General features: G+C 41.8%; 2 protein-coding genes across 7 annotated transcripts in view; one reads left to right on the top strand and one right to left on the bottom strand.

The window, feature by feature from the left end:
• Window positions 1-349: 349 nt before the first annotated feature.
• Window positions 350-27,479, top strand: part of LOC308397880 (uncharacterized protein) — a 350,136-nt gene continuing 323,006 nt past the window's right edge. Inside the window, exons 1-4 of one of the 4 annotated variants that reach the window (XM_080884119.1) lie at window positions 350-1,027; window positions 3,767-3,872; window positions 6,690-7,706; window positions 8,032-9,491. In XM_080884119.1, the coding sequence (XP_080740245.1) occupies window positions 3,855-3,872; window positions 6,690-7,706; window positions 8,032-8,724 (1,728 nt within the window). In that variant the 5' untranslated portion in view covers window positions 350-1,027; window positions 3,767-3,854 and the 3' untranslated portion in view covers window positions 8,725-9,491. Of the gene's footprint in view, window positions 1,491-3,766; window positions 3,873-6,689; window positions 7,707-8,031; window positions 9,492-27,479 lie in introns of those variants that run through there. The other 3 variants (XM_080884120.1, XM_080884117.1, XM_080884118.1) reach the window with 3 other exon arrangements.
• Window positions 20,325-24,885, bottom strand: LOC308398843 (phospholipase D1-like). Of its 3 annotated transcripts, XR_013972024.1 has the most exons (5): window positions 24,646-24,885; window positions 24,107-24,355; window positions 23,595-23,688; window positions 20,491-20,677; window positions 20,325-20,387 (listed from the first exon to the last, which is right to left on the bottom strand). XR_013972024.1 is itself a non-coding variant. In XM_080885687.1 (4 exons), the coding sequence occupies exons 1-3, from the start codon at window positions 24,865-24,867 to the stop codon at window positions 23,635-23,637; spliced, it is 525 nt and encodes a 174-aa protein (XP_080741813.1). In that variant the 5' UTR covers window positions 24,868-24,884; the 3' UTR covers window positions 22,387-23,256; window positions 23,595-23,634. The 3 variants fall into 3 exon arrangements, 2 of the variants coding, with proteins under 2 accessions (XP_080741813.1, XP_080741814.1); XM_080885687.1 differs by lacking the exons at window positions 20,325-20,387; window positions 20,491-20,677 and adding an exon at window positions 22,387-23,256 and having other exon boundaries at window positions 24,646-24,884; XM_080885688.1 differs by lacking the exons at window positions 20,325-20,387; window positions 20,491-20,677 and adding an exon at window positions 22,387-23,252 and having other exon boundaries at window positions 24,646-24,884.

Below are 27,479 nucleotides of genomic sequence, written 5' to 3'. Positions count from 1 at the left end.
GGTAACATTTAAAAGAGACATAAATACTAATTGAACTTTCTGTGGGGATCATCCAGAAACTGTGGCACATCTCTTTTGGTTCCTCTACACAGAGATTCTGGAAGAATTTAGCAGTTTTGTTATTGTCCATATTTTAAGGGAGTTTTCTTTACGATGGGAAAATGTTTTATTCTTTTTCTTTAAGTTCCCCAGGAAGAATGATAAATGTTTTTTTATAAAATATTTGTTAATACTTTTAGCTATTTTATATCCATAAATGTAAGTTTATTAATAAAACACCATATTTCTGCCTTTTTATAAGGATATGAATTGTACATACAATCAATTTCACACTCAACCAACAAAAAGCCTCTCAGAACAATATTTATATTGTAACAGTTGCTATTGTAATGCAGTGTATCACCACATGGCGGCGCCTCCTGTCTCACGACTGGTGTCACCCCCTTTTTGTTCTTCTTCGCACTCCTCCTGTAATGGATGCTCCCGTGTGTACGCGGACTAGTGTGCTCTTTAGTAATGTGTGGTAGAGGTAGCACTTTTATTTTTGATATTGTAAATAAATGAGTACTTTTTGGAAAGTCAGAAGCTGTTGCTCATTCGCTATCCACCTGCACACCTCCGCGGCTGGCTTCATCTCCACTGCACGTTACAACTGGCGCCCGAACTTTTTCCCCTTGGACTTCAGACGATTTTTGCATCCCGCCGAGGACTCTTCTCTTCTAGCACGTGAACTGTCTCGGAAATCCCCCCAGTTTTGCGGACGCTCGGACGTTTTCTCCAGCCATGGCCGCAGCCTCAGCTCAGGTGGGACCCGACTAATTTCTGGATACCGTGGTGTGCCGCTGCTCCGCTTGGGAGAAAGAAAAAGAGAGAAGCTGACTCCGCGACGCGAATGGACTCCGTGGATTTGTTATTTGTTGTTGGTTTCGTCTTCTAAGGATTAATTCTTCTGTGGAGAGCCTGGACATGAACATTTCTGCTGGCTTTTCATTCCCCTTTCCCTCTGCTGAGACTGACTGTAGCACATGTAAGTGATAGCTTGGCCGACTACAACCGTTGGTGCTGGTCTTCGGCTCAGTATAACGAAACGACTTAAAACGAATCTTGCATTGAGCTCTAGTGTTGCAGACATGCTATTGTAATAACATGGTTCTGATCACTCCAGTCTAATTTCAGTTGTTGGGCGAAATTTTATATGTGGTTTTTCTAAATTTAATCTTGAACACATTATTGCTGTTTTGTCTTTCTAGTCTGACCTAACTGACTCTTTTACTGCTATATCAATAACTGTGCTGTGAGCAATAAAGTTCGATTTAAAAAAAGGTACGTTCTAAACGAAGCTTCAGACGTCACTGATCACGTGACTCTGGCCAAACGAATCAAGCCTCGACACGGTGCTTCTGAAGCAGCGCGTTGATCTTTCTGACACACGCACCGGAGCGTCAGCTTCAAGCGGACCATCACTACGTCTCACATCTAAAGGTGTCAAGGTAACTTTGAACTGAGTTCAGTCAATCTGGAGTTTTTCCAAGTTTTCTGTTGCTCTCTGTGAGAGAAGAGCGTTAAAGGCGGGGCTCTCCAGAGTCCAGCAAAACAGGAAACCACAGCTGGGTGTGTGTAAGTGTGCAAACCAATAGAATGCATCGTGGTGGGGGGGGCATCACGGGCAAGAAAAAAATAAAATAATCGGTCGTACCCATGCTTCCCCGACGTCATGCCAGCGCATATTGGGAAATTCGTAGGCACCGATCGGTTTTCTATCAGCCATTTGCTGGGAGTAAGGGCGCCCTCCGTTTGCGAGGTGCGCCTGCTGCTGGCGGCACAGGGAGGAGAGGGCGGGGCGGCGGGGAGTCTCTGGCTGGCTGGAGCGGCATCTAATAACCAACTCGCAAAACAAAATAAAAACAACACAACAAACAGATATTATGATACAGACTTATAATCTGCACCGATGTTTTTTCTAAATTCTACAAAGTGAGCGCGAGAGCCCTCGGTGCGCCTGCGCGCTGCTGAAGTCAAAGTAAACTTTATTGTCATCTCCGCTACAGACAGTCCAGCATATAGAGAGACGAGACGACGAGGCTGCAGTTACAGCGGTGCAAGTAAACAAACAATAAATATAAGAAGAGTAAGAAAATAAATCTACACTTTAGGACTCGGGGTAAAGGATCAATAACAATTTAATTTATAATTTACAGTTTGATGATTTAAAGTCTCACACAACCCGTCAAAAGGGGCGGGGCCGGCTGCTTCCAAGTAGAGCACATTTCATTTATAATGATGTAAATCCAAGCCCATCATGGATTCACGATCTGAATCCTGGGTTGTGTGAAATCCCAGAAATCAACCTTAGACAAAGTGAATCTGTGAACTAAGGTGTAGGTCTGTTAGGTTAATTGTGCTGATCCTCGGGTTGGGGGATTTGTGTTTGTACTGGAGCGCAAAATTCAAACCAATGGAAGATGGACAACAAAAGTTCAAAGCCATCAGGTGCTCAGGTTAGAAAAAAGAGAAAAGATGCAGGTAAGCAGACGTGTGATTGGATAATGGCAGCTCATCCTGAACCAATCAGACTAAACTCCAAACAATACATTATGTTACAGATTTTAATATTAATTAGTCATTGTTACTTGTTGATTTGTCCTTTTCTCATTGTGTGACGAATTATGACGACTGTTTGGTAGCTGTTATTGTCTCTCTCTCTCTCTTCATGTGTGTTTCTCTGGTGAAACAATAGTTTTGTGTTAATGTTAGGGCTGCACGATTTTGCATAAAATGAGAATCACGATTTTTTTGGCTTAGAATTGAGATCATGATTCTCTCATAACAATAAATAAACATAAAACAACAAATGTCTCACGTTTTGTTGTTGCAGCAAAATGTTGTCCTGCTTGAAATTCCGTCTCCACCGTTGCTCGACGCTGCGTGTACAGAGCAGGTAGTGCAACAATAGAAAAATAGTTGCGGGACGGCACTGTGTAGCGTTTGTCTAGGGTGTTGATCGTTTTCCTAAATCCCTCGTTTTGCACAGTGTTGATGGAGCCATATCTTTGGTCAGGTGATAAGTGATAGCCTCCGTGATGTCTTTGTGCCTGCGGGAGTTCGACGTGTATAGGGAAGCGCTGTATAAGGTTCCCGTTATTGATGTTTGGGTGGTTGACCGGGACGGATTTTCTCCTGTCACTTTCTCGTCATCCCTGACGTGCCCTCCGTTGTTGTTTCCCTGCTAATTTTAGCATCACACGGCACAGCTTCTGTATCACGTGGTATAAGGCTCCGCCCTTGTCATTTGTTGAGCAGGAAGAGTGAGCGCTTGTTTTCATGCAGAGTACGTCCCGGATCAAAGTGTGAAGTTTTACAAATCACCACTTCTTTAGTGAATATCATTTCAGTCTCAGACAATCTCGTTTCTCTTACAGAGGTTGAATGCACCTTCTGCGGATGGCGGTACCACACAGTGTGTGTGGACTTCCCCTGCACAGAAGGCAACTACAAATGCTGTGAATGCTAAATAAAGAGAAACAAATGATCCCTGTTGTCTTTGCTTGATGATTGGTTTGAGTCTTGACAATCCACATTGCTGGCGTTGCATCTTTCAATGCCAGCAATGGCAGGTATCAGTGCTCAAACCTTTTGTGTTTGTTTCCAACAAGTTGCCCACCTCGGGAAACAAAAATGTGTTCTTTTACTTGTCAGATGAACATATGAGACACTTTGACTCTTCAGTGCAGTGTGGAGCCTAACAAAGATCTGTTTTGTGTCCCAGCTGATCAGCAGGAGGAGGAGAGTCTGACGGAGCAGCAGAGGAACATTTTCAGCTACTTGGACTCAGCTCAGCCACTACAGAGGAAACAATGAGCTCAACACAGAAGGTGACAGACAGAGCAGGACCATATGACCAAAGATATTTATCACCATATACATTTGAATATTTGCCATAACGATGTAGCTGACGATAGAATTGACAGCAGACAAAATACTTTACAGCTGCACAACTTTATTAAAAACCCATCAATGTATTTTCACTGAAACAAGCAGCTGTTGTTTATGTGCATTAAAGTTATATAAAAATGTAACAGTGCAAATGCAAATTCCTCGCTGACAGTTTAACCAAAAGGCGTTTCCAGTGGAAACTGGCCGACACATCCTGAGCATAACCATGTATAATATCCACTAAACTTCAGAAGAGGTTATACAGTCGTGGCCAAAAGGTTTGATAATTGCATAAATATTGGAACCTGGAGAAGTTGCTGCTTAAGTTTTTATAATAGCATTTTGCCTGCACTCCAGAATGTTATGAGGAGTGATCAGATGAACTGCATCGTCCTTCTTTGCCATGAAAACGAACTTAATCCCCAAAAAGCCTTACCACTGCATTTCATTGCTGTCATCAAAGGACCTGCTGAGACCATTTCAGTGATCGTCTTCTTAACTCAGGTGAGAATGTTGGCGAGCACGAGGCTGGAGATCATCATGGCTGTATCCCGATTCAGGTTCTGCAGCTTTAAAGTCTTCAAGGGCCGCGTACTCAAAGACCGCTAAGGCCGAAGTGCGAGGCTCGTAGGCTCGTGAAATGGGACGCCTAGCCTCCGTCGCGCTGCCCAGGTTGCCTAGCAACCATGATACTAACAGCTGGAAACGTTTCATACAGCTTTGTTTGACAGAAATGAAGGAGAACATATTTAGTTCATTTGTTTCTACATGAGCTCTGTGTGATTTGATGAGTATCTGAGGCTGAGACCACAGGACTGTGAAACATGATTGTTGGGCTTCATTTCTGTGCTGCTGGCTCTTCCTCCTCCTCTTCCTCACACACTGCTGAGTTTGTCCTGGTGGATCATCAGGGGTGCAAAGCCTCACAGATGATGTGCAGCAGTGGGTCCCTCAGTCTGTCCTCACTCTGGACACTTGCAGTCGTCACACATGGAAATCAAATGTGTGATAAGCTGCAGGATTCAAACACAAGTGTAACTTATAAACACATGTTCATACTTTTATTCCACAATCAGAGAGAAAGAAACAGAGAGAGAGTGCAGGACAGACAGACAGGTGACAGTCTCAGGTGTACACACTGCTACACAACAGCACCAGAGAAGCAGGATTTAGTGTTTGTGTTATTACGAGTGTAAACAAGAAGAGTTCCAGATGGTGCAGTGGACACATGTGTGACTGCTGTGATTAAAGCATCTTTCTTTCAGCTTAACGAGTGAACCGTCAGCTCGTTCAAACACACGTTAAAGTGCGTTTGGCTCGACACCACCGAACAGAGGCAGCAATATAACACAGCTAACATTAACAGTGCAGTGGATCCTGCTTGTGCCGTGATGTTCAGGACTGCAAACCGAGCAGCATCACTGACTTTCAGCTTGTTGTGTTTGTGGATATATGACTGACTTTAATTATCCACAAAATCATCACATTCTCTGTCAGATTAAGGTCGACTATTGAACGGCGTATATTTTAAAGGCTTTAAAACCAAGTTAACGCTGAAAGTACAAACATCACTAATGTCACATAACTCTGCCGACAAGGCATAGCTATGGCTATGAAATGCTCTTTGTGTATCACTTCTTCATTATGAAAGATGTCATTAATGCACTAGTAATGTCTCATCTGGAGTATTGTTCAATCATTTGGTCAGCAGCTAATAAGACAGATCTTAACAGACTTCAGTTAGTCCAGAATAAGGCGTCCAGATTAGTGTGAAGATGTTCATACTATACTAATATTGATAAAATGCATAATAACCTTTCTTGGCTTCCTGTACAGGCTAAAATATTCTATGGCTTACTTGTAGTTCTAAAGAAAGCAATTCTGTTAAACACACCACATTTATTCTGCTCAGCTGCAGTATCCAGATGAAATACATCATCATATTACACAGTTTTCAACAAGCTGCAATTTAGTAAATGCTCGAGTTAAAAGTAACGTTTTGTAAAACTGTTACATTTAGAGCAACTTTTAAGTGGAATAAGTTGCCTTAAAAAATTAGAGAATTATTCAAAACTTCAATGAACACTTAAAAGCCGATTTACAGAGCTTTTAGTTGTTGTAAATATTGTAAGACATGATTTGTTTTTGAAATTTGTGTAATGTGCCTCAATGTTATTGATATTATTATTATTATTATTATTGATTGCTTATATTTGAACAATTGTGAAACCTCACTGTGGATGTAAGAGTGAAATTATGTGGATATCTTGAATCCACTTTATTGTGTAATATTTTATGTGAGTATTTGACGGAAGACGAGCAACATCTGTTGTGGAAGCTAACGGGGTTCCTTTAGAATAAACAAACATAGGATTTATTATCACTGAATAATTCTGTATAAATCTATACAAATTATAGAAATATGTAATAGGAAACAACAAAATAATCTAAATTATAAAATAATGTGTGTGTGTGTGTGTGTGTGTGTGTGTGTGTGTGTGTGTGTGTGTGTGTGTGTGTGTGTGTGTGTGTGTGTGTGCATGATTTTAGTGTTTGAACAGTCATGAATTATCTTTAACAGCAGGTTGGATGTAATGTGTTAGAACTACCAGCAGGTGGGGATAAGAGACCTTTAAGGTGTTTGGTGCCACGCTCCACCTTCAGGTTTAAAACTAGTGTTAATGGAGTTTGAAGGTTGAGTTTGTTCCACGACTGCATTTCACTCACTGCCTCTGTTTGTATCTCTGTCACTGCAGGACCAACATGGAGCCAGAAGTCAGCGCTCTCAGGAGGCCGACAAACCTCACAGAAGAAAGGGAGAGAAAAAACACACCTGTGACGAGTGTGGGAAGGGTTTTACTGTGAGGGCTTCACTAAAACGGCATCAGGTCATCCACACTGGAGAGAGACCGTTCAGCTGTGACTTGTGTGGAAAGTCTTTTTCCTTGAAGGGTTCCCTAAAAACACACCAACTCATCCACAGTGGAGTTAAAGCGTACAGCTGTGATCAGTGTGGCAGAGCTTTTACTCACAGTAGCCACTTACAGAGTCATCTAGTTACCCACTCTGGAATTAAGGCATACAGCTGTGATCAGTGTGGCAGAGCTTTTACTCACAGTAGCCACTTACAGAGGCATCTAGTTACCCACTCTGGAATTAAGCCATACAGCTGTGACGAGTGTGGGAAGGGTTTTACTGTGAGGGCTAAACTAAAACAGCATCAGGTCATCCACACTGGAGAGAGACCGTTCAGCTGTGACTTGTGTGGAAAGTCTTTTTCCTTGAAGGGTTACCTAAAAACACACCAACTCATCCACAGTGGAGTTAAAGCGTACAGCTGTGACCAGTGTGGCAGAGCTTTTACTCAAAGTAGCAGCTTACAGAGGCATCTAGTTACCCACTCTGGAATTAAGCCATACAGCTGTGATCAGTGTGGCAGAGCTTTTACTCAAAGTAGCCACTTACAGAGGCATCTAGTTACCCACTCTGGAATTAAGGCATACAGCTGTGACATCTGTGGAAAAACTTTCAGCCAGAGAGGGTACCGAAATACACACCTACGCATTCACACCAGACATGATGTGTACTGCTGTGAACAGTGTGGCAAAGAGTTTATAACTCACACAGACTTACAACGACACATGTTTACCTACACTGAGGAGAGACCTTATCAATGTGACCTGTGTGAGAAGACTTTTAAATCTCCACGTCACCTGAGACAACACCAACAGATCCACACCAGAAAGAGACTCTACAAGTGCAGCTACTGTGAGGTATGTATTTATATTGTTATCTCGTCATTTTAGCCTGACTGTTTGGAACAACTCTGCTCATTAAACTGTGTTAGCATGTTAGCAATTCTACTGCATGGAAAAGCAGCTCTGAGTGATTATTCAGATTTTCCTTTCAGTTATGATTTTAGTATTACTGTAGTATTATGGTGGTAGTATTGTAGTTATTGCAGCCCAGTAAACTGAGTGTGTTAACTGAAACAGTCAAATGTAGTTGGACGTCTGCAGAGATGCTCTTTATTTCAGGCGACGTTCAGGATACAAATGTTGAAGGACTGACTTACACTGTCTTTGTGTCTTTGTTTAGAAGCAGAGCGACACAGATGGATCCAGTTCTCAACCCTGTCATCACTGTGGTGGTGGGAAAGACTTTCATTGTGACCTCTGTGGAAAAACTTTCAGTCAGCAAAAGACCCTAAAACTACATCAACGTAGACACACTGGAGACAAACTGAAATACTGCAAAGAATGTGGGAGAAGCTTCACCACACCAAGTGAGTTAAAACGACATGAACTGATTCACAGTGGGGTTAAAAAGCACCTCTGTGATCAGTGTGGGTCATCCTTCACCACTGCATGGAAGCTTAAAACACACAAACGAGTCCACACAGGAGAGAAACCACACAAGTGCAGACACTGTGACAGAAGCTTCTCACGGTCAGGTAGTCGTAACAGGCATGAACGTGCACACATGGAAGGAAACTACAGCTGTGACCAGTGTGACAAGAGCTTCAGGAATCTCAGTTCATACTCTGCACACAAACGATCCCACGTTACTAATAAACTGTTTCACTGTTACCAATGTGCCCAAACATTCACCTCATTGTCTGCTCTGTGCAAACATCAGCGCGATCACTCAGGGCTGAAATCACTCCCATCACTGGATCACAGTGAATCTGAAGACACAGAAAGATCCTCTGGTTTCTGTGTCAGACTCAAAAAGCTTGAGATCAGGCTCCACAGAGTTCAGATAGAATCATTTAAACTTGTGTTGAACTGAACTGGTTGCTGGGCTGAACTTCTACATAATACAGATCTACATGGGATCTTCTTTCCTGTTGTTTTACTGAGTCAGTTTTGTCCTTTTTTCTCTGTCCTGGTTTTGCTCGTCTGTAAATGATTCAAACTCAGTCAAATAGTTCATTGTTCTCCAGCAAAACGTTTTGGAAACTCATGTTTAACCTTTAAAACTCTGACATGTTTTAGCACACAAGGCTTCATCGGGGAGTTCACTCATGATTGGACCATGAGAACAAAGGTTTTTAGTTCTTTCAAAGAGAGTCTTGGAGATGTTTGATGTTTCTGTTTTTCTGAAACCACCTGAAAGAAAAACTATTTTTCTTGCTTTATGTAGTGTGGAAGTTTTTAATGTTTCTTCATCTGTGATGTTCTTGAATGTGTTCACGTGAAGATGGTACAAATAAACTGTCCTTTAAGCTTTAGCTCCTAATTTATTCATTATTTATGGATGTAGCACAGCAGCCGTCTCTTGATTAACACATGGAGGGCTCGGGATCTGATGGTGTCGTCTCCCTAATTTGCCCACTCAGTAAATCTCACTCATGGCCAAGAAATTGAAATAAACCTTGTTTCCCTGCTGGATAGTGATCCACTGTAACTCTGCTCCTCCTTCCTGTTTAGGATTTCTGTGGCTGAAGTAAAATTCCCTCCATCCATCACTTATCCCAGCTAACCCAAAGTGAAATAAAGTTTTGCTGGTCTTAAAAAAGCATTACAATAATGGGCATTACCAATGCAAACTGAATGATACAGAAGATGTAAGAAGAGACTTTGATCAGTTAATAAAGCTCATGATCTTGATTCATTGTGGCTGCTACACAGATACTTCTGGGTCACTTCTCTCAGTTAGGAACCTTCCTCACCAAACTCACTGTTGGACCACACCCCTGGTTTCATGAGAAATTGTTTCAGCCATGATTTCTCTTCCTGTATTTCAGAGTAAAGACTGAAGTGACAAATGGAAGCATGTTTAAAAAACACAATGTGAGAGAGACGTTGAGGTCCTTAGAAGTTACCCTGGGTTTTTCTGTCACCCTGCTAGATGTTACACACCTTGTTATTGGACTGATTTCTACTGCTGGACTACTCCTGCGGAGAGTAACAATACTCTTACTAATTAGCTCCCTTCCACAGCTTTGGGGATATTTATTTTTGTGTTTGCAGCGCTGTGAGCCAGAACAGCGAGAGAAAAATCTGCAACAGCGACGAGCCGAATGCTTACGTGAATCGCAGCAGCTGCACATGTGCTACACTGAATTAGAGGATATCTTTGCTCTGGATTTCTATTTCTACTTTTTCATTTCTATATGATTCTTCTTGCATCTAAACAAAGATGATTCAATTTGCTAAATGTTGATGGCTCTTCGTGCTCAGGTGTAAATGAGACGTAATATTTGCTCTTGGTTTGGTTCTCCTGTACAGAACCTTGCAGTACAACAGAAACCTAAAAACATTATTTGTAGTTGTTATTCTTAGTTGTTCTGCTGCCTAAATACCACAGGGTCTGATTATGAAGTTATTGAGCTGCACATACTTTACGACCTGCTTAAGTTCGAGGTCACAGCGTCTGTAGAGCAGCTGGAACATAATGAAGTCTACAAGGTTAAAGTTTTCTCTTCAGTTATTGTTCTTTCTGCTGCTTGGTTTGATGGATCTGAGAGCTTTTGTTTTTATTATTGTTATTATAATTATCATTAATATTTTACTCTCTAGAAGCTTTAAAATAGTGTTTGTGTTTGAAAAAATTGATTTAAGAATTGAACAGAAACATCTGTCCTTCTGAAAATGGCCCAAAGGCACGGAGACAAAGTCAAAGGATGCAACCTGTAATTTTCTCTTCCTTCATGTCAGGACCATCATCCATGATTTATATAAAATGCATATAGCAACAGTAGCACTTTAGTTTGGACTTTATGATTTCTGTAACTGGAAAATATTATTTTGTTTAAAGACAGAAGTGACCGCATAGTTGCAACATCAAAGGGAAATATTAATTAATTAGCATCAAGTATATTTGTTGCTTAAGCGTTTGCACTATAACTTAAGTAGGATTATAACTTTTAAGGAAGCAAAGATTTCAGATATTTAGTTCACTGCTTCAGTTATTTTATATGAAATTAAAACATTTACGTTGGTCAAATATGATGCTCTAAATCAAATAAAAGTTTGAAAATAAATGATGTATTTTTAAATACTGCAACAAATGTTCACAAAAAGTAACTATAATTAAAACCAGTTAAACAAAATCAAATGTTTGAATCATGCTTAACCAAATGCCAGGCTGGAGAGCTGAACCTAAAGTATACGTAGAAAGATTTCAACATCTGAGCAGTTTTTAATGTTTTTATCACATATAAATGTCACAGCAGTGGGTCCTGGCCCAATGCTTTGTGTTTTTGCTTTTCTTTGACTCTTGTTTTTCTTGGTTTTTGTTCTTCTTATTTATCAGGCTCTCAGTAATCTTAGTTCTCCCTCCCTCAGTGTTCATTTCAGCCTGTGTTTAGTTTCTGTTCCCGTGTCCCACGTTTCATCGTTTCATGTCGAGTCAGCCCTGTCTCTCTGTTTCCTGTGTCTCCCCAGTCAGCCCCGCCTCCCTCGGGCACTCATGTGTGATACAGAGTAATAAACCTGACTACATTTACTACACTCTCTTTATTACCTGTTACTTTAAAATTCATACACTAATTATGTCTGCCCATCTCTCTAATGTGAAGGTCAAAGGTCAACATCCCAGTGACATAAGAATAATCCCAAAGGGGCAAAGGCAGCGGTTAATTTAGCACATTTAGCATTAAGGGTACAGCAAGGATATACTTTTACTTATTGTGGCAGGGGTGTGGTCTCTGGCCTGCTGCAGTGGAGGCTGGTGGCGGGACGTTGGACGGCACAGGTGAGGGTGATGGAGCTCATGACTCTCCCCTTTATAGTGACGGAGGAGACTGGCGTGGGGGAAGCGTGGAGAGAGCTGGTTTCTGGCTACAAAGACGGCGTCAAACCAGAAAAGATTGCTCGTGGTCAAATGTCAAAGGAGCTTGCAAAGAAAAGCGTCTGGACTTCTTTAAGTTACTTGAAGACGTTTCACCTCTCATCCGAGAAGCTTCTTCAGTTCTAAGGTCAAATGGTGGAGAGTCCCAGATATAAACCTAGTGGGAGTGACCCCCCACAGAGGGACAAAAGGACCCCCTGATGATCCTCTAATCGCCTGAGCCAAGGTGTGAAACTGGGTGTGGGTCCCAATCAGCCAGAGTTTCGGGTGGGTTCATTGTGAAACCTGGCCCCACCTTATCATGCGAATTCCTGAGATCAGATGGCCCAGGATGTGAGTGGACGTTAAGGCGTCTGGGAAGGGATCTCAGAACTGGATTATAGATGGCAGAGAGTTGGTGTCGTAAACCCCCGCCTCTGTTCAAAGATGGTCGCTCACAGTGGACATAGATGGCTTCTTTCACTCCTCTTTCAAACCATCTGTCCTCTCTGCCCAAAATGTGAACATTGGCATCCTCGAAAGAGTGTCCTTTATCCTTAAGATGCAGATGGACTGCTGAGTCTTGTCCTGTGGAGGTGGCTCTTCTATGTTGTGCCATGCGCTTGTGAAGTGGCTGTTTGGTCTCTCCAATGTAGAGGTCTGGGCATTCCTCGCTGCACTGTACAGCATACACCACGTTGTTAAGTTTGTGTTTTGGCGTTTTATCTTTCGGGTGAACCAGTTTCTGTCTGAGCGTGTTGCTGGGTCTGAAATGCACCAGGATGTCATGCTTGGAGAAAACTCTCCTGAGTTTTTCTGATACTCCGGCTACATAGGGGATGACAATGTTGTTGCGTCTGTCCTTCTTATCCTCCCTCGCTGGTGTCTGATCTTCTTTTCTGTGCCTCTTTGCTGATTTTAAAGTCAGCAAAGAGGCTCCTTTGACTACGATGACCTGGATGACTGAGAACCTTCACAGACACTTGTGGTCAAATAATGTGTCAATCACCTGTGAATCAAACTGTGTGTGGCTCAGTTCATGTCACAGTGTTGTTTAGTATATCTTCACTTGTCTCACTCTCCTTCTGTTCTGTCCATCAGGACGATCCTCAGCGCTTACACAGATCCTCCATCGATGTTGTAACTGCATGATGACATTGTATATAATTTGGATTATTTCTTTATCTCAAGATCTATGTCATGATTGTAAATTGTTTAAGCTGTTCATTACTGTTTGTTTTTTGTAGTCAACGTTTTGGTGCTTTGTGCTTTTATTTTGAAAGTCAAGTTCGCTTACAAGTTGCGCTAGAATAAAGGTTTTTAGTGGTTTTATTATAAAGGTTTTATTATTATATATTAATGATAATAATAATATCAATAACATTGAGGCACATTGTGTGGAGGAGGTTCAGTCATATCCTGATCATCCAGACAGATTTGATGTTTATCACCTGCTGTGTAGAAATGGTCTGACTGGTCGCTGTTACTGGGAGGTCGAGTGGAGAGGAGACGTTTATATATCAGTGAGTTACAGAAGCATCAGAAGGAAAGGACGCAGAGATGACTGTTGGTTTGGATACAATGATCAGTCCTGGAGTCTGAGCTGCTCTGATGATGGTCCTGATTCTGTCTGGCACAATAACAGTCGAACATCCATCTCCTCCTCCTCCTCCTCCTCCTCTGTCTCTAACAGAGCAGCAGTGTATGTGGACTGTCCTGCTGGCACTCTGTCCTTCTACAGAGTCTCCTCTGACACTCTGATCCACCTCCACACCTTCAACACCACATTCACTCAAACTCTTTATCCTGGGTTTATGTTCTTGTCTCCTGGTTCCTCAGTGTCCCTGTGCTGAGTGGAGTGTAAAGAGTGTCTCCTGTTACAGAAACACTCTGACTGTTGAACAGATAGTTCAGTCTGTACATGTCTGTCTCTTTCACTCACAAACACGTTTTCAGATTCATGGATTCAATCAGTTGATGTTTGAAACTCTTCTAAATGATTCCTTGTAAACTTCTTCAGTCACAAACAAACAGGAAGTGATGTCACGTGTGTTCCTGTCCACACAGCAGAATGAGTCTATTGCTGACAGTGATGTACAAACAGAGTGAGCATTTCTGAGGCCCAAAATAAACTGAGTAGTTCACTGAATGAACAATGGACTGTGAGCTCAGTTCCTTCATCATTAGTATGGATTATATATGTATATGTATTATATTAGTATCATATATATCAGGTGCTGCTGCTTTCAGTCATTGTGCAAATGTGCTGTTTGTAAGCTTGTAAAGCTGCAGTCAGCTGAGACTGAAGAAGTCACCTGATCAGTGAGCAAACGTTTCTGAAAAGGTCCAGATGAACAGAATCAACCTTTTGGGATCAGCCAGCAATGCAGCATCATTGTTGTTCAGCTTCAGAGGTTTGCAGGAATGAACTGATGACCAGAAACAGCTGCAAAGTCCAAGAAAATACCAGCTGGAGTTCAGCTGCATTTGAAGAAGTCAAAGAAAAGTAAGGATGGCAAAGGGCGACGTTTTCTTCCAAAGAGCTGCAAACATGGTCGACGCCTCATTAGAAGAATCATCTGGACATTTGTGAGGAACTCTAACCAAGAAAGCAACGTCACACAGATCCAACAGACAGTTTCCATGACTGCAAGTGTTGAGTGGAAAAATGCTACATTGCATTATTGCATCCTCTCACCACAGGAGGCGCTGTTGGCACCACTGATTGCTGATCAGCTGTTCTCTGATGATCTGATTGATACTGTGAATAACGGGACTCACTGAACTCTGTGACACAGTGAAGATTACAGAGTTTAACTTCAACATCTGACTGACGTCACACAGACAGAAGGATGAACCAGTGAGGCACAGAACACAGTTACTGGAGATACTGGATCAGCTCCATGTGAACCTCTGATGGAGAAGCTGCTGAGCCAGAGAAACATCAGGACATGACAGCAGCTGCACTTATCTAACAACATGTAGCAGAGCTGATCTATGTTAGAGGATCTATCACAGCAGCTGAAGCCAAAGTCCAACACTGGATACCAGCTGAGCCTGTGCTGAGTGTAGTGTTACAGGAAAAGGGCAGAAACACTGGTAGCTCCCAGTGATGCTGACTGGGGCACAGAGCTGAATGATGCAGCATCAGGACACTGTTTCAGTCTGACTGACAGAGAAACCTGTAGCTGTATCTACATGTGAGGCAGAGGCCACACAAGCAGCTTTCTATGTTTCACAGTGACTGAGATCTTCAGTGGGGGTGGACATGCTCCTGTACAGACCTCTGAGGAGAACCAAGGTGCAGTCAAAGAGTCCAGTCTGTCCTCACAGATGTGAACATGTGCTTTCATCAGGTCTGCTGTCAGCTAGCAGGCTCACATCAGAATCACTGTTCCTGAAAAACACAGTCTGTGTGACATCATCAGTCAGCTGATGGTCCCAGATCTGAATGGTTTCTGTCTCTACTGAGGAAGTCAGAGAATATCACTGAGGTGTGGATCAGGTCTGAGTGAGCTGTGGAGGGACAGCTTTAAACAGTCCACAGGTCTCACGTCCTGCTCAGTCTGGTAGCAGATACCTCGTATTGTTCCAGATGTGCTGACATCAGCAGCAGCAGCACAGCTGTGTGATACCATGAATCTCAGTTATTGATCCAACACACAGTAAATACAAAGATCAGGATTTCTGAGAGTAATCATTATGAGTCTGAACACATGATCACTGAATGTTAGTCTCCACAATAATAAGCTAACACAAGCAAACACAGCTTTCAGCTCTTATTTTGAAACTGGCTTATTTAGAGAGCTGTGATGTGAGCGTGCCTGGCTCTGAGGCACTTGGGTCAGCCTCTGTTGTTTAGAAGTGTTACAGACTGTGAATGACACAGACCTGTCAGTTTCCATGTTTGTCTGTAACACAGCTCAGGGCTCCATGCTGAACGCATCCATCCAGTGTTATTGATCCAGGACTGATACCAGCATTGGGATCAATACTACAACACACAATCACATGTGTCCACGTGATGTGTTTGACCAGCTTTATTCATTAATGATCAATCAGCTTATTTACTGCATCTGAGTCCAGCTTCATTTAAATGATCCAACCATGAAAATGACATCAGTCCTACAGAAGCACTTCATGCTAACAGGAAGTCATTGATTAAGGTGGAATAACACAGAGACACAACCACTCACAGCTAACCTGACCCCACTAACTGCATGTGTTTGGACTGTGGGAGGAAGCCGGAGTACCGGAGAGGACGCACACAAACACGGGAGAACATGAAGCTCTGAAACAAAGATGGTGGATTTGACCTCAGGACCAGGCGGGGTTACGGGGGTCATGACCCCCCAATAATAGATCCAGCTACACTGAAACTGTCAATTTCATTTACTTTTCCTGTTTTAAAGCTATCAGGCTGCTTTGTGGCTCACTCAATACTAAACTAAGATACTTTCAGTGTGAATCATTTGCAGGAACACAGGCAGGATTTAAAGTGCAGAACTTTACAGTCTCTGTCTCAAAGTTGGTCTGAACATGCTAACAGCTCTTTGTTTTTTTCAGTTTTCACTGGTTTGATGTAATGAAAGAAATTTTAAAGAAGCAGACGATTGTTGTTATTTTAGTTCTATAGTTTCATAAATCGTGGTGTGGATCTAAGTCAACATTCAGAATAAATAAGATAATACAGCACTTTGATGGTTGCCTTTGTATTTTCCCAGCAGTGCTCAGGTTGGTTCTCGGCTACATTTACATACAGATGTTAATGTGTTCAGCAGCTGGACTCATCTGAGGAAGGAACATTGGAAAGGTGCTCAGTGCACAACTGCATCACTAATTTTATGTAAGACCCTGTGTTTTATTGTATTTATATATTTGTAACATTTGACTCAAACACTTTTGGGAAGGATGAAAATGTTTTCAGGAGGAAGTTTTTCCTTCTGTCCGACTGCAGTACACACAACACTGCGTCTCCCCCCATTATCACACTTCCTCAGGCTGGTGATGAGCGCCCCCTGGTGTCAGTGTTGATGACGTCATGCACAGTGAAACATAAACAGTGTCTGTTAATAAAAAATCATGTGTCCATTTTCATGTTTGCATCATGTTTCTGTAAAATCATCAGCTGTTTCTGAACCTTCTTCATTGTTTGACTCATTCCAACAGCTGTGAGCTGTGATGGAGTCAGAGCAGCTTCATCACTGATGTTCAGGTGAAGCTGAACTTAATAAACTGTAGAAATGATCAGGATTCAGGTTGGATGTGTAAAACACTTCTGTGTGAGGTCGCAGTGCTTCATATGTGTGTGTGGGCTGAAGCACACACGTGTGAGTCCTCAGAGGTTTCACACACATCACTGCACACACTTATAATCCTAGTTTAAGCTTGTGGATCATATCGGACACATCAGCAGCTCTTTGGAGACAAAGATTTGAGATTTAAGATGAGTCATAGTCTTTCTATCCATGGTAGCTTCCACTGCTGAGGCTCGGGAAACATGAAGAGGATAATTAAGAGCAAGCATCAGCTCTGTCTCATCTAACTACACAGTATTATGATCATGCACTTATGTCTCAAACTAAGACACAATGAGACAAAATGAGTTCTGTGAGTCTTTAGATTATCAGTAAATTCTGGTGACAGTTTGACGCTCAGTGGAGCCATTTTTGGTTTGTGATGAGTGTTTTGTGAGCTTCTGTTTTGTGAATCGCTCTTTGTAATTTAGAAGATCGTGCAGAAATGTGCGCGCCCTTATCTGAGAGGACACGGAGAGAGTGTCGCAGACTCGAGGTGAGGAGATAAACCTCGGAGCTGGATGGCCTGCACGTTACCCATGTGCATCTATTCAGTGACATCAAGTGAACCCATAATAAGCATTTCTATGTCTTAGACATCATGTCCATTTCTAATGAGAGATTATTTTTAAATGAGGGAAACCTGGGGCCTGTTCTTCGTACCTCGCTAAGTAAGTTAGCTGGATTAGATTGTTGACGATTTCGCCTGATCTTGGATCTTTCGGTTCCCCGGAGCTCATCCGGGACTTGCTGTCATAGCAACAGAGCCTGCTCGGGAGCAGGTTTACTTTATGTAAACAGGATTAGATCGCGGCCACTCAGGTATGTCCGCTTCATTTACACGAAAGCAACAGCGATATTCCACCACTGTTTCACCATAAATAAATAACATCAATGTAACTAAAGATAATGCAGCACCTGATCCTTTTATTGATGTCACACAGATACATACAGGTCATTTCCTAAAAAAGGGAAATGTACTATTAACATTCTATTACATGTATGTGATTATTACAGATGTAATTCATATTTCAGAGTAGTAATTGTAAATTACTTCGTGTAATCAAGATGAGAGACCACGGCTATAAAAGCGAAGGTGGATTTGGGAAGCCTGTCGCAGCCATGTCCTGTCCGTATACGCGAGCCACCCATTGCGGAAGGTGCAAGATTGATAAGGAGAGTCCTCAGAATTCAGCGTATATTGCGGGACAGACAGGATCCTTTAGCTCAGCGCGACAGTGTGCTCATTGAGAGATATCGATATTCCCGTGAGGGTATTATTCACTTAACCAACTTGTTGACGAGGGGGTGCAGGACCACCACCTGTCTTTTTTTGCTCTGCCCTTTTCTTGGTTGCTGTTATGAACAAACAAACAGATTATTTCAGGGTCTCTTTCCAAGAGACGAAAAGCAATATAAGTGATAAATATTACCATTCTGTAGAATATTCTTATATTTCACTTTTACTTGTTCCCATGTTCTAGTGGGTCCTGTTGTGGCTCTAATGTGAAAGGGGATATAATATGACAATATAATATAATGTAATATAATATTGGATAATATAGTGTAATATAATAAATCTATAAATAGGCTAAATAATAAAGTGACTGAATAGTGGTATTGTCATGCGCTTTGGGTGCCTTGAAAAGCGCTATATATAAACCCACTCCATTATTATTGTTATTATTAAATTACTTACGAGTTTGATTTGTCAGCAACTTTCTGCCAGCCCTCTCTCCTTGCTTTTGCAGCCTTTGCAGTGTTCCCTTGCGTTTTAATTAAACTCTGAAACTCCTGAAATCCCGCACTCAAGAGTTCTTGCTCTGCTGCCGGAAAATACCGAGCGCGCCCCTTCGACATTTTCGCCGACCAATCAGCGGGTTGCCTATCAATGTTTCTACTATCGATGCGTAGCCCCTTTTACGACACCCAGTGATGTCACATTACTGCGTCCAGCTGTACTAATCGTCAACAACAGGTGGGTTCGGGGAACCGGATTAGCGAGCTCACGGTTAGCGCGATGGTTTGGTCTTGGATGTGTCATTTGATCTTGGATGTAGTAAGCGACGTACGAAGAACGGGCCCCTGGTCTAACAACACGCTTCCAACAGAGCTAAAGGTTCACCACAGTGAGACGGTGGGACTCTGATAAGAACTGAAACACTGTGTATGAACAGCTGAGACAAAACTATATATAAACACTCATTTATTCCAGTTTAGTTTACAATGATTTTAAAGTAATGTGGAACGATTCATGTTCATGAGCTGTTACAAACACAACTATTGATTTGTCTATATATGGTCGGACTACAAGGCTCGTGTTGAGGCTCTTGGAATAATGTGTGAATTACAGCAAGAAATGATGGTTTTCCATTTTACCAAAGTGGAATAAAATCACCACAGCAAAGAAATCATGTTATTGTCTGCAGCTAAAATATATGGTGAACATGGTTTGATAATAATGTGCAAACACAACCTCACTCTGCTCTATACGAGGAGCCAACCACAGCTGTCCGGGTCTTCATCCACCACCTCCACCATCTTTGCTCATCATCATTCACTTAATTGCTGATTGGTTTAAATCAAACTCCATTACAGGTTCAACTCCATTATATAACAGCATGTTGACTTTGGATCTGGTGTGCAGTGCCACCTTAAAAGATGAGGAAACTAAGAGATTACAAAAAAAGAAGTGGAGGAGTTAAAGAGCTGCAGCAGATTAACAGTTTCTGACAGTCATGTGTTAGAAATAGGACGATTAGATGAGCTGAGGGATCCATCTACTGCTCAGTGAAGCCTCATCAGAAACAGTCTCAGTGGAAGGATGGCTCTATTGTTAAGGAAGGACACAGGCAGAAAGACTGGCGTCTGTCACACAGGAACTGGACTGAAAATCAGCTGCACATATTCATCAGGATGTGCAAACATATTATAGGTGTGGAATTCAGGACAGTACCATCAGAAGTTGATCCACTGTGCAAATGTCTGATTGGCAGTGGCTTCATTTTTCACTATGAACAAACTGCTAATGCAGCATCACAGGACGTCAGCCATGGATTGGCCTCCCCAGACCTCAACATTACTGAAACATCTTAACAGAGGATGGAAACAAAGGGAACCAACATCCAAGAAAAGAGCTGCTGCTGAAAACTTCCTCACAGAAAACACAAACAAGCTTGACTAAGAGACTCCAGGCTGTGCTGAATTATAAAGGTGGACTGACCTCCAGGGTCCTTAGTATCATATAAGCTCAGTTTGTGTCTTATATACTTTCCATTTATATAACAAAATATATAGAAAGGAGGGTGGTTTAAGATGTCTGTAGAGTTTTATTCATTATCTTTAGACAAACAAAGAAAGCACCATCCATTCGTCTCCAGTCTGTATGAAAAACAGGGGAAAGGTCAAATTAAACCTTTGAAATTCCTTTCACAATAAATCCATAAATAAACAAAATAAAACATAGAAAAGTGTTTAAAGCCACTTTTCCATAAAGCTGTCAATAGGAAATGTTCCAGTAAACATGTCTGTGTTTCTGCTGTTTTCCTTTCATGCGTCCACAGCTGACAGGTAACCCTATTGGAGTCGCCATAGTGACGGGTGGCGTCTCAGCTTCAGCGTGTTGATGGGCACAGCCATGGTTACCACAGCTGGAGTTGGTGTACGGCGAGCTGTGAGAGGACAGAGATGGAGAACGCACATTTAACTCTTTAACAGGAGATACGTTACGACTAACAGACGACTGCTGTCTACATGATGTCTTTGCAGCCCTTATGCTACATGTTACACAACTTTTCTTCATGCCAACAAGACTGAGGTGCCACATAGTCGACACATACAGCTGATTATGATGCATGTTTTACTATTGCTATGTTCACATCATCTGCTTGGCTTTATTACTGAAAGCCTGGAGATCCTCTGACGTGTGCATGGCTAATGTGAAGTATGATTAGTCCTACATGACATCAACAGCAGAGGCAATGAAAGCTTTGTTGTTAACAGGTTGTAGGTAAAGTCAAATGTCTACTTCTACACTTGTGTTGGGTAAAGTTCTTCTCACTGCAGCAGATTTATATCTGTGCTTTCACAGGGCGTGATGTGGAGCTCAGCGCTGAGGTGCAGGTCTCCTTGGAGACGGCATCCTGGCTGAAATATTATCATGCTTCCAAAACATTTCAGCTTTTATTTTGAAAGAAACAAGACTTGAAAACGAATCCCCTTCTTCCTCTTTGTCTTTGTTCTTCAGAGGAGTGTCACCTGGACAAACTCAGGGCTGTTCTAGAGCCTTTCTTATTATTTGACTCCATAGAAATAAAACTGAATGGAATCAAACAAAAACTCCCAAACAGCTAAAACACTTTGCTTTATTCTCTTTTTTAACAAATACGTTGAAGTCCATCCATAACAACACAGCTGAGATCTCCTTTGTAATCAAGTGTTTCCATCCTTTGTACAGATCTGCATACAAAACAATCATTTACGTCCCACAGAAGTCTAGTTACACGTAACTATACAAGAACTGGTAAATGACAGAAACATAAGACACATGATCACAGGTGATAACAAAAAGAGAAAGAATTCATGTGTTAGTGATGTTTTTCAGCCCTGATGGCTCATGTTGGAGAAACAAGCTGAGGTACGTGGAAAGTTCACACACACAAGTGGGCGTGAGCGCACACACACAGAGAAACACAACTGAAGCATCTGTTTGCTGTTTCTGCTTTCATCATCTCTGCTGCTGTGTCAGGCTGGGGTCTCTCAGTGACGTGGTTGAGGTGAAGTATGACGAGTATCCCTGATTCAGTCCATCGAGACAAAGGGCAAAGAAAGCTGTTGTTAACAAACTCTATGGTGATGTGGCATTTAGCTCTGACTCTACGCTCTGCTGAATCCTTTGAACCTGCTGATCAGTAAAGCTCTACGTGCTGCAGCAGATTGACCTCATCTGTGTTCACAGGTGTGGACCTCAGCGCTGAGGTGCAGGAGACTTTCATTCAGTTCTCCCTGCAAACAGCATCCAGCCTGGAAATACTGTCATCCTTCCCACAAATGCTGCTCTTATCTCAGAGAAGAAGTCTGATGTAAATAACTGCAATCAACATAACTGCAATCAATAATGCCAACATGATGACTGTTCATAGCTCCTGCTTTGAAATACTGAACTTAAACATTGACCTGATGAAAGATCACAATTCACAGTGGCCCACTGTCAGAATCATTCTGAATATAAACTCATCGAGTTAATCTGAACCTTTCTCAAATGTGCTGTGAATAAATGCTGCTGCAAGCCACTGTGGGAAAGCTGTGTTATTATCATGGAAACATCTGTGACACATTCACAGAGGACGAGGACACAAAGGGACGACACGCAGAGGCTGTGTTAAAGTCAAAAATCCAAATCTTTAGTCCTAAACAGGCAGTGGTTACAAACAGGAAGACGAGCAGTCCATTAAACAGTCTACAGGGTCAAACATACAGAGAATTCAAACAGCTATTAAAAACAAATAACTGGACACTGAAAAACTTCAGTGATGTGTGAGGCACCAAAGGGAAGCAGCTGAGTATATTCAATGAATTCTCTTCAAATACAAAGACAGAAACTCCTACAGGCAGCACGCAAACTGAGCAGGATACACAAAGATCAGAGATTACAAAAGAAATCAGAAAAGGATTTCAAACTTACTGAGAGCAAGGCCTCTGTTACAAATCTGTCTAATAGAAAAACATGCTGTACAGATACAATACGGTCAGTGTTCATGGTCATTTAAAAACTGGCTCTACCTCAACCACTTCAATATTTTATGAAGTCACTGAGTCGACCATTTCTACAGTTTGTTTCCTTCATTGCAGTTAGAGTGCGGCTGGTAAGGATGAAAACACACACAGAGCGTAAATTGTCTTTGTTAGTAACAAACGTCAGCAAAGAAAAGACAAAACACACAAACACTCTCATGATATTCATGAATCATTAGAAAGCATCCAAACATTCTGCTCGTGGACTTTTACAGTCTTATTTGCACTCGCTCATCTTCATAATCATCCTGATCAATACATGACAGGGGAGGCTTTGAGGTAGGCGGGGCTCTCTGCTGATGTCAGCATGAAAGGCAGGACCAGCGTCTGCCACATGTTGGTGAAACATCACAGTACACTGGCGTGGTTTCCTTTCCAGATGTTGGACGTTTGACACTTCAACGTTGAGGCCAACAAGAAGACACAGTTTTGGGTCGGGTTGCTGCAGGGTTTCTAACTGAGCAAAAGCAGAAGCACACAGACCAACAGGGATCAGATGCTGAGTGTTAGAGGAACATCTGTGCTGATCACTGAATGCTGCTGTGGTCTCTTGTTGAAGTTGGCTGGTGGGACAGTCTAATAGTGATATCCTGCCCATCGGAGGAACACTTTTAAAAACACATGCAATACTTTGTTTGTATTACAGTCACAGTTTATGTTATTTTTGTCCTTTAAAAGTGTTGCTGTACTATAAAGTCCTATAATTTGAGGCTAAAATGGCTCAGAGAGTCTCTCTCTCAGAGGATCTCCTTTGAAAGTGGAGACGGCTTTATCCGCTGATCCACGTCACTTTACCTGGATGTTTTCTTTGAAGCTGGATGAAGACTCCTCTCCCTCACTCCTGCTGCAGCTGTGTGGTCCAGTTGGCCTCTGAGGTCACAGTCAACATCTGTAGCAGAAGAGGGGAAATAAAAGTCCAGGTTACCAAAACTGGGAGCTTTTCCAAAATAGAGCGTAACTGGACTTTTTCAGCCTTACAGGCAGATAGTCGTCTGAAGCTGCAGCTTTTTCTTTTTAGCTTTTTCCAATCTCTGCTCTCGGCTTTCTTTGAGAACATGTCTGCTTTCTTGGGTCTGTCTGCTGTTGGTGAAGAGACTAAATCCACATACTCGCTACTAAGATCTCCTCAAGTAGTCTCAACCAGATTACAGTTTAAGAGTAAATGTCTCCTGAGAGTTTCACCTTGGGGAGATGCTGTCTTGCTAACATGCAATCATGAGCATTAATCTATGAGGTGAAAAAGTCATTTTAAAAGCTCCAGCCACAAGTTTTATTTCATCTGTGTTTTGGTCAGAGTCCCATCAGACCTCCAGAATGGTGTCAGAGTGTTTTCTATCCACGTGATGAGCACAGGCCTCAGGTCCAGACCTCCACGGGCACCATAGCCTCTTTGGAGCTAATAGGTGCAAGAAGGTTTTGTTGGGATAGGAACTGAAGAGGAAACTGACGAGGAAGGCAAGGATCTTCTTCAGCTCCTCCGAGCCGGGACCTCTTTGTGTAGGCCAGCATTGGCCAGGTAGCCCTCCAGCATCGCTGGATGGCCGACAGTGGAAAACCTAGAGGAGGAGGAGAGAAACAGCAGCTTGGAGCATGTCTTTATACTGTTTAGTTTTTAGAGCCACAGACTTTCTTTTAATGTCATTGTTCAGGATCTATGACTGATTATGTATTTATTGTATTCCTCCATGACTGTGTGACAGCAAGTGGAAAAAACCAGCTTCACCTTTGTTGATATGCTTGTAATTTTAATATTGATTAAATGGCCCATGAAATAATAGAAAGCTCATATATGAAAATGTATTTTAAGAAGTAAAATGTTAATCTGAGTACAAAGGAGTACACTCACCTTCTGGTAGATGGAGGTGTAGCGAGCGCTGGTGAACATCCAGGCCTCCTCGTAGAACTGATCACTGATTGGATCCAAAACATCGATGGAGGATCTGTGTAAGCGCTGAGGATCGTCCTGATGGACAGAACAGAAGGAGAGTGAGACAAGTGAAGATATACTAAACAACACTGTGACATGAACTGAGCCACACACAGTTTGATTCACAGGTGATTGACACATTATTTGACCACGAGGAATCTTTTCTGGTTTGACGCCGTCTTTGTAGCCAGAAACCAGCTCTCTCCTCGGCTTCCTCCACTACACGCTTCCCCCACGCCAGTCTCCTCCGTCACTATAAAGGGGAGAGTCATGAGCTCCATCACCCTCACCTGTGCCGTCCAACGTCCCGCCACCAGCCTCCACTGCAGCAGGCCAGAGACCACACCCCTGCCACAATAAGTAAAAGTATATCCTTGCTGTACCCTTAATGCTAAATGTGCTAAATTAACCGCTGCCTTTGCCCCTTTGGGATTATTCTTATGTCACTGGGATGTTGACCTTTGACCTTCACATTAGAGAGATGGGCAGACATAATTAGTGTATGAATTTTAAAGTAACAGGTAATAAAGAGAGTGTAGCAAATGTAGTCAGGTTTCTTACTCTGTATCACACATGAGTGCCCGAGGGAGGCGGGGCTGACTGGGGAGACACAGGAAACAGAGAGACAGGGCTGACTCGACATGAAACGATGAAACGTGGGACACGGGAACAGAAACTAAACACAGGCTGAAATGAACACTGAGGGAGGGAGAACTAAGATTACTGAGAGCCTGATAAATAAGAAGAACAAAAAGCAAGAAAAACAAGAGTCAAAGAAAAGCAAAAACACAAAGCATTGGGCCAGGACCCACTGCTGTGACATTTATATGTGATAAAAACATTAAAAACTGCTCAGATGTTGAAATCTTTCTACGTATACTTTAGGTTCAGCTCTCCAGCCTGGCATTTGGTTAAGCATGATTCAAACATTTGATTTTGTTTAACTGGTTTTAATTATAGTTACTTTTTGTGAACATTTGTTGCAGCATTTAAAAATACATCATTTATTTTCAAACTTTTATTTGATTTAGAGCATCATGTTTGACCAACGTAAATGTTTTAATTTCATATAAAATAACTGAAACAGTGAACTAAATATCTGAAATCTTTCCTTCCTTAAAAGTTATAATCCTACTTAAGTTATAGTGCAAACGCTTAAGCAACAAATATACTTGATGCTAATTAATTAATATTTCCCTTTGATGTTGCAACTATGCGGTCACTTCTGTCTTTAAACAAAATAATATTTTCCAGTAACAGAAATCATAAAGTCCAAACTAAAGTGCTACTGTTGCTATATGCATTTTATATAAATCATGGATGATGGTCCTGACATGAAGGAAGAGAAAGTTACAGGTTGCATCCTTTGACTTTGTCTCCGTGCCTTTGGGCGATTTTCAGAAGGACAGATGTTTCTGTTCAATTCTTAAATCAATTTTTTCAAACACAAACACTATTTTAAAGCTTCTAGAGAGTAAAATATTAATGATAATTATAATAACAATAATAAAAACAAAAGCTCTCAGCTCCATCAAACCAAGCAGCAGAAAGAACAATAACTGAAGAGAAAACTTTAACCTTGTAGACTTCATTATGTTCCAGCTGCTCTACAGACGCTGTGACCTCGAACTTAAGCAGGTCGTAAAGTATGTGCAGCTCAATAACTTCATAATCAGACCCTGTGGTATTTAGGCAGCAGAACAACTAAGAATAACAACTACAAATAATGTTTTTAGGTTTCTGTTGTACTGCAAGGTTCTGTACAGGAGAACCAAACCAAGAGCAAATATTACGTCTCATTTACACCTGAGCACGAAGAGCCATCAACATTTAGCAAATTGAATCATCTTTGTTTAGATGCAAGAAGAATCATATAGAAATGAAAAAGGAGAAATAGAAATCCAGAGCAAAGATATCCTCTAATTCAGCGTAGCACATGTGCAGCTGCTGCGATTCACGTAAGCATTCGGCTCGTCGCTGTTGCAGATTTTTCTCTCGCTGTTCTGGCTCACAGCGCTGCAAACACAAAAATAAATATCCCCAAAGCTGTGAAAGGGAGCTAATTAGTAAGAGTATTGTTACTCTCCGCAGGAGTAGTCCAGCAGTAGAAATCAGTCCAATAACAAGGTGTGTAACATCTAGCAGGGTGACAGAAAAACCCAGGGTAACTTCTAAGGACCTCAACGTCTCTCTCACATTGTGTTTTTTAAACATGCTTCCATTTGTCACTTCAGTCTTTACTCTGAAATACAGGAAGAGAAATCATGGCTGAAACAATTTCTCATGAAACCAGGGGTGTGGTCCAACAGTCAGTTTGGTGAGGAAGGTTCCTAACTGAGAGAAGTGACCCAGAAGTATCTGTGTAGCAGCCACAATGAATCCAGATCATGAGCTTTATTAACTGATCAAAGTCTCTTCTTTCATCTTCTGTATCATTCAGTTTGCATTGGTAATGCCCATTATTGTAATGCTTTTTTAAGACGAGCAAAACTTTATTTCACTTTGGGTTAGCTGGGATAAGTGATGGATGGAGGGAATTTTACTTCAGCCACAGAAATCCTAAACAGGAAGGAGGAGCAGAGTTACAGTGGATCACTATCCAGCAGGGAAACAAGGTTTATTTCAATTTCTTGGCCATGAGTGAGATTTACTGAGTGGGCAAATTAGGGAGACGACACCATCAGATCCCGAGCCCTCCATGTATTAATCAAGAGACGGCTGCTGTGCTACATCCATAAATAATGAATAAATTA

The sequence above is a fragment of the Rhamphochromis sp. 'chilingali' genome (assembly GCF_963969265.1).
Source record: "Rhamphochromis sp. 'chilingali' genome assembly, chromosome: 1".
Classification (NCBI taxonomy): domain Eukaryota; kingdom Metazoa; phylum Chordata; class Actinopteri; order Cichliformes; family Cichlidae; genus Rhamphochromis; species Rhamphochromis sp. 'chilingali'.
Note: the sequence above shows the minus strand (reverse complement) of the source record. Positions and strands in the feature narration are given on the sequence as shown.

What these genes read in the sequence shown, in the direction of transcription:
- LOC308398843 (XM_080885687.1), bottom strand. Translation starts at nt 24,867, where the DNA reads ATGTGTCAATCACCTGTGAATCAAACTGTGTGTGGCTCAGTTCATGTC. An exon ending in ACACCTCCATCTACCAGAAG is followed by an intron (nt 24,356 to 24,645) that starts GTGAGTGTACTC and finishes CTCCTCCTCTAG; the next exon opens with GTTTTCCACTGTCGGCCATC. An exon ending in ACTCTGACACCATTCTGGAG is followed by an intron (nt 23,689 to 24,106) that starts GTCTGATGGGAC and finishes CTTCTGCTACAG; the next exon opens with ATGTTGACTGTGACCTCAGA.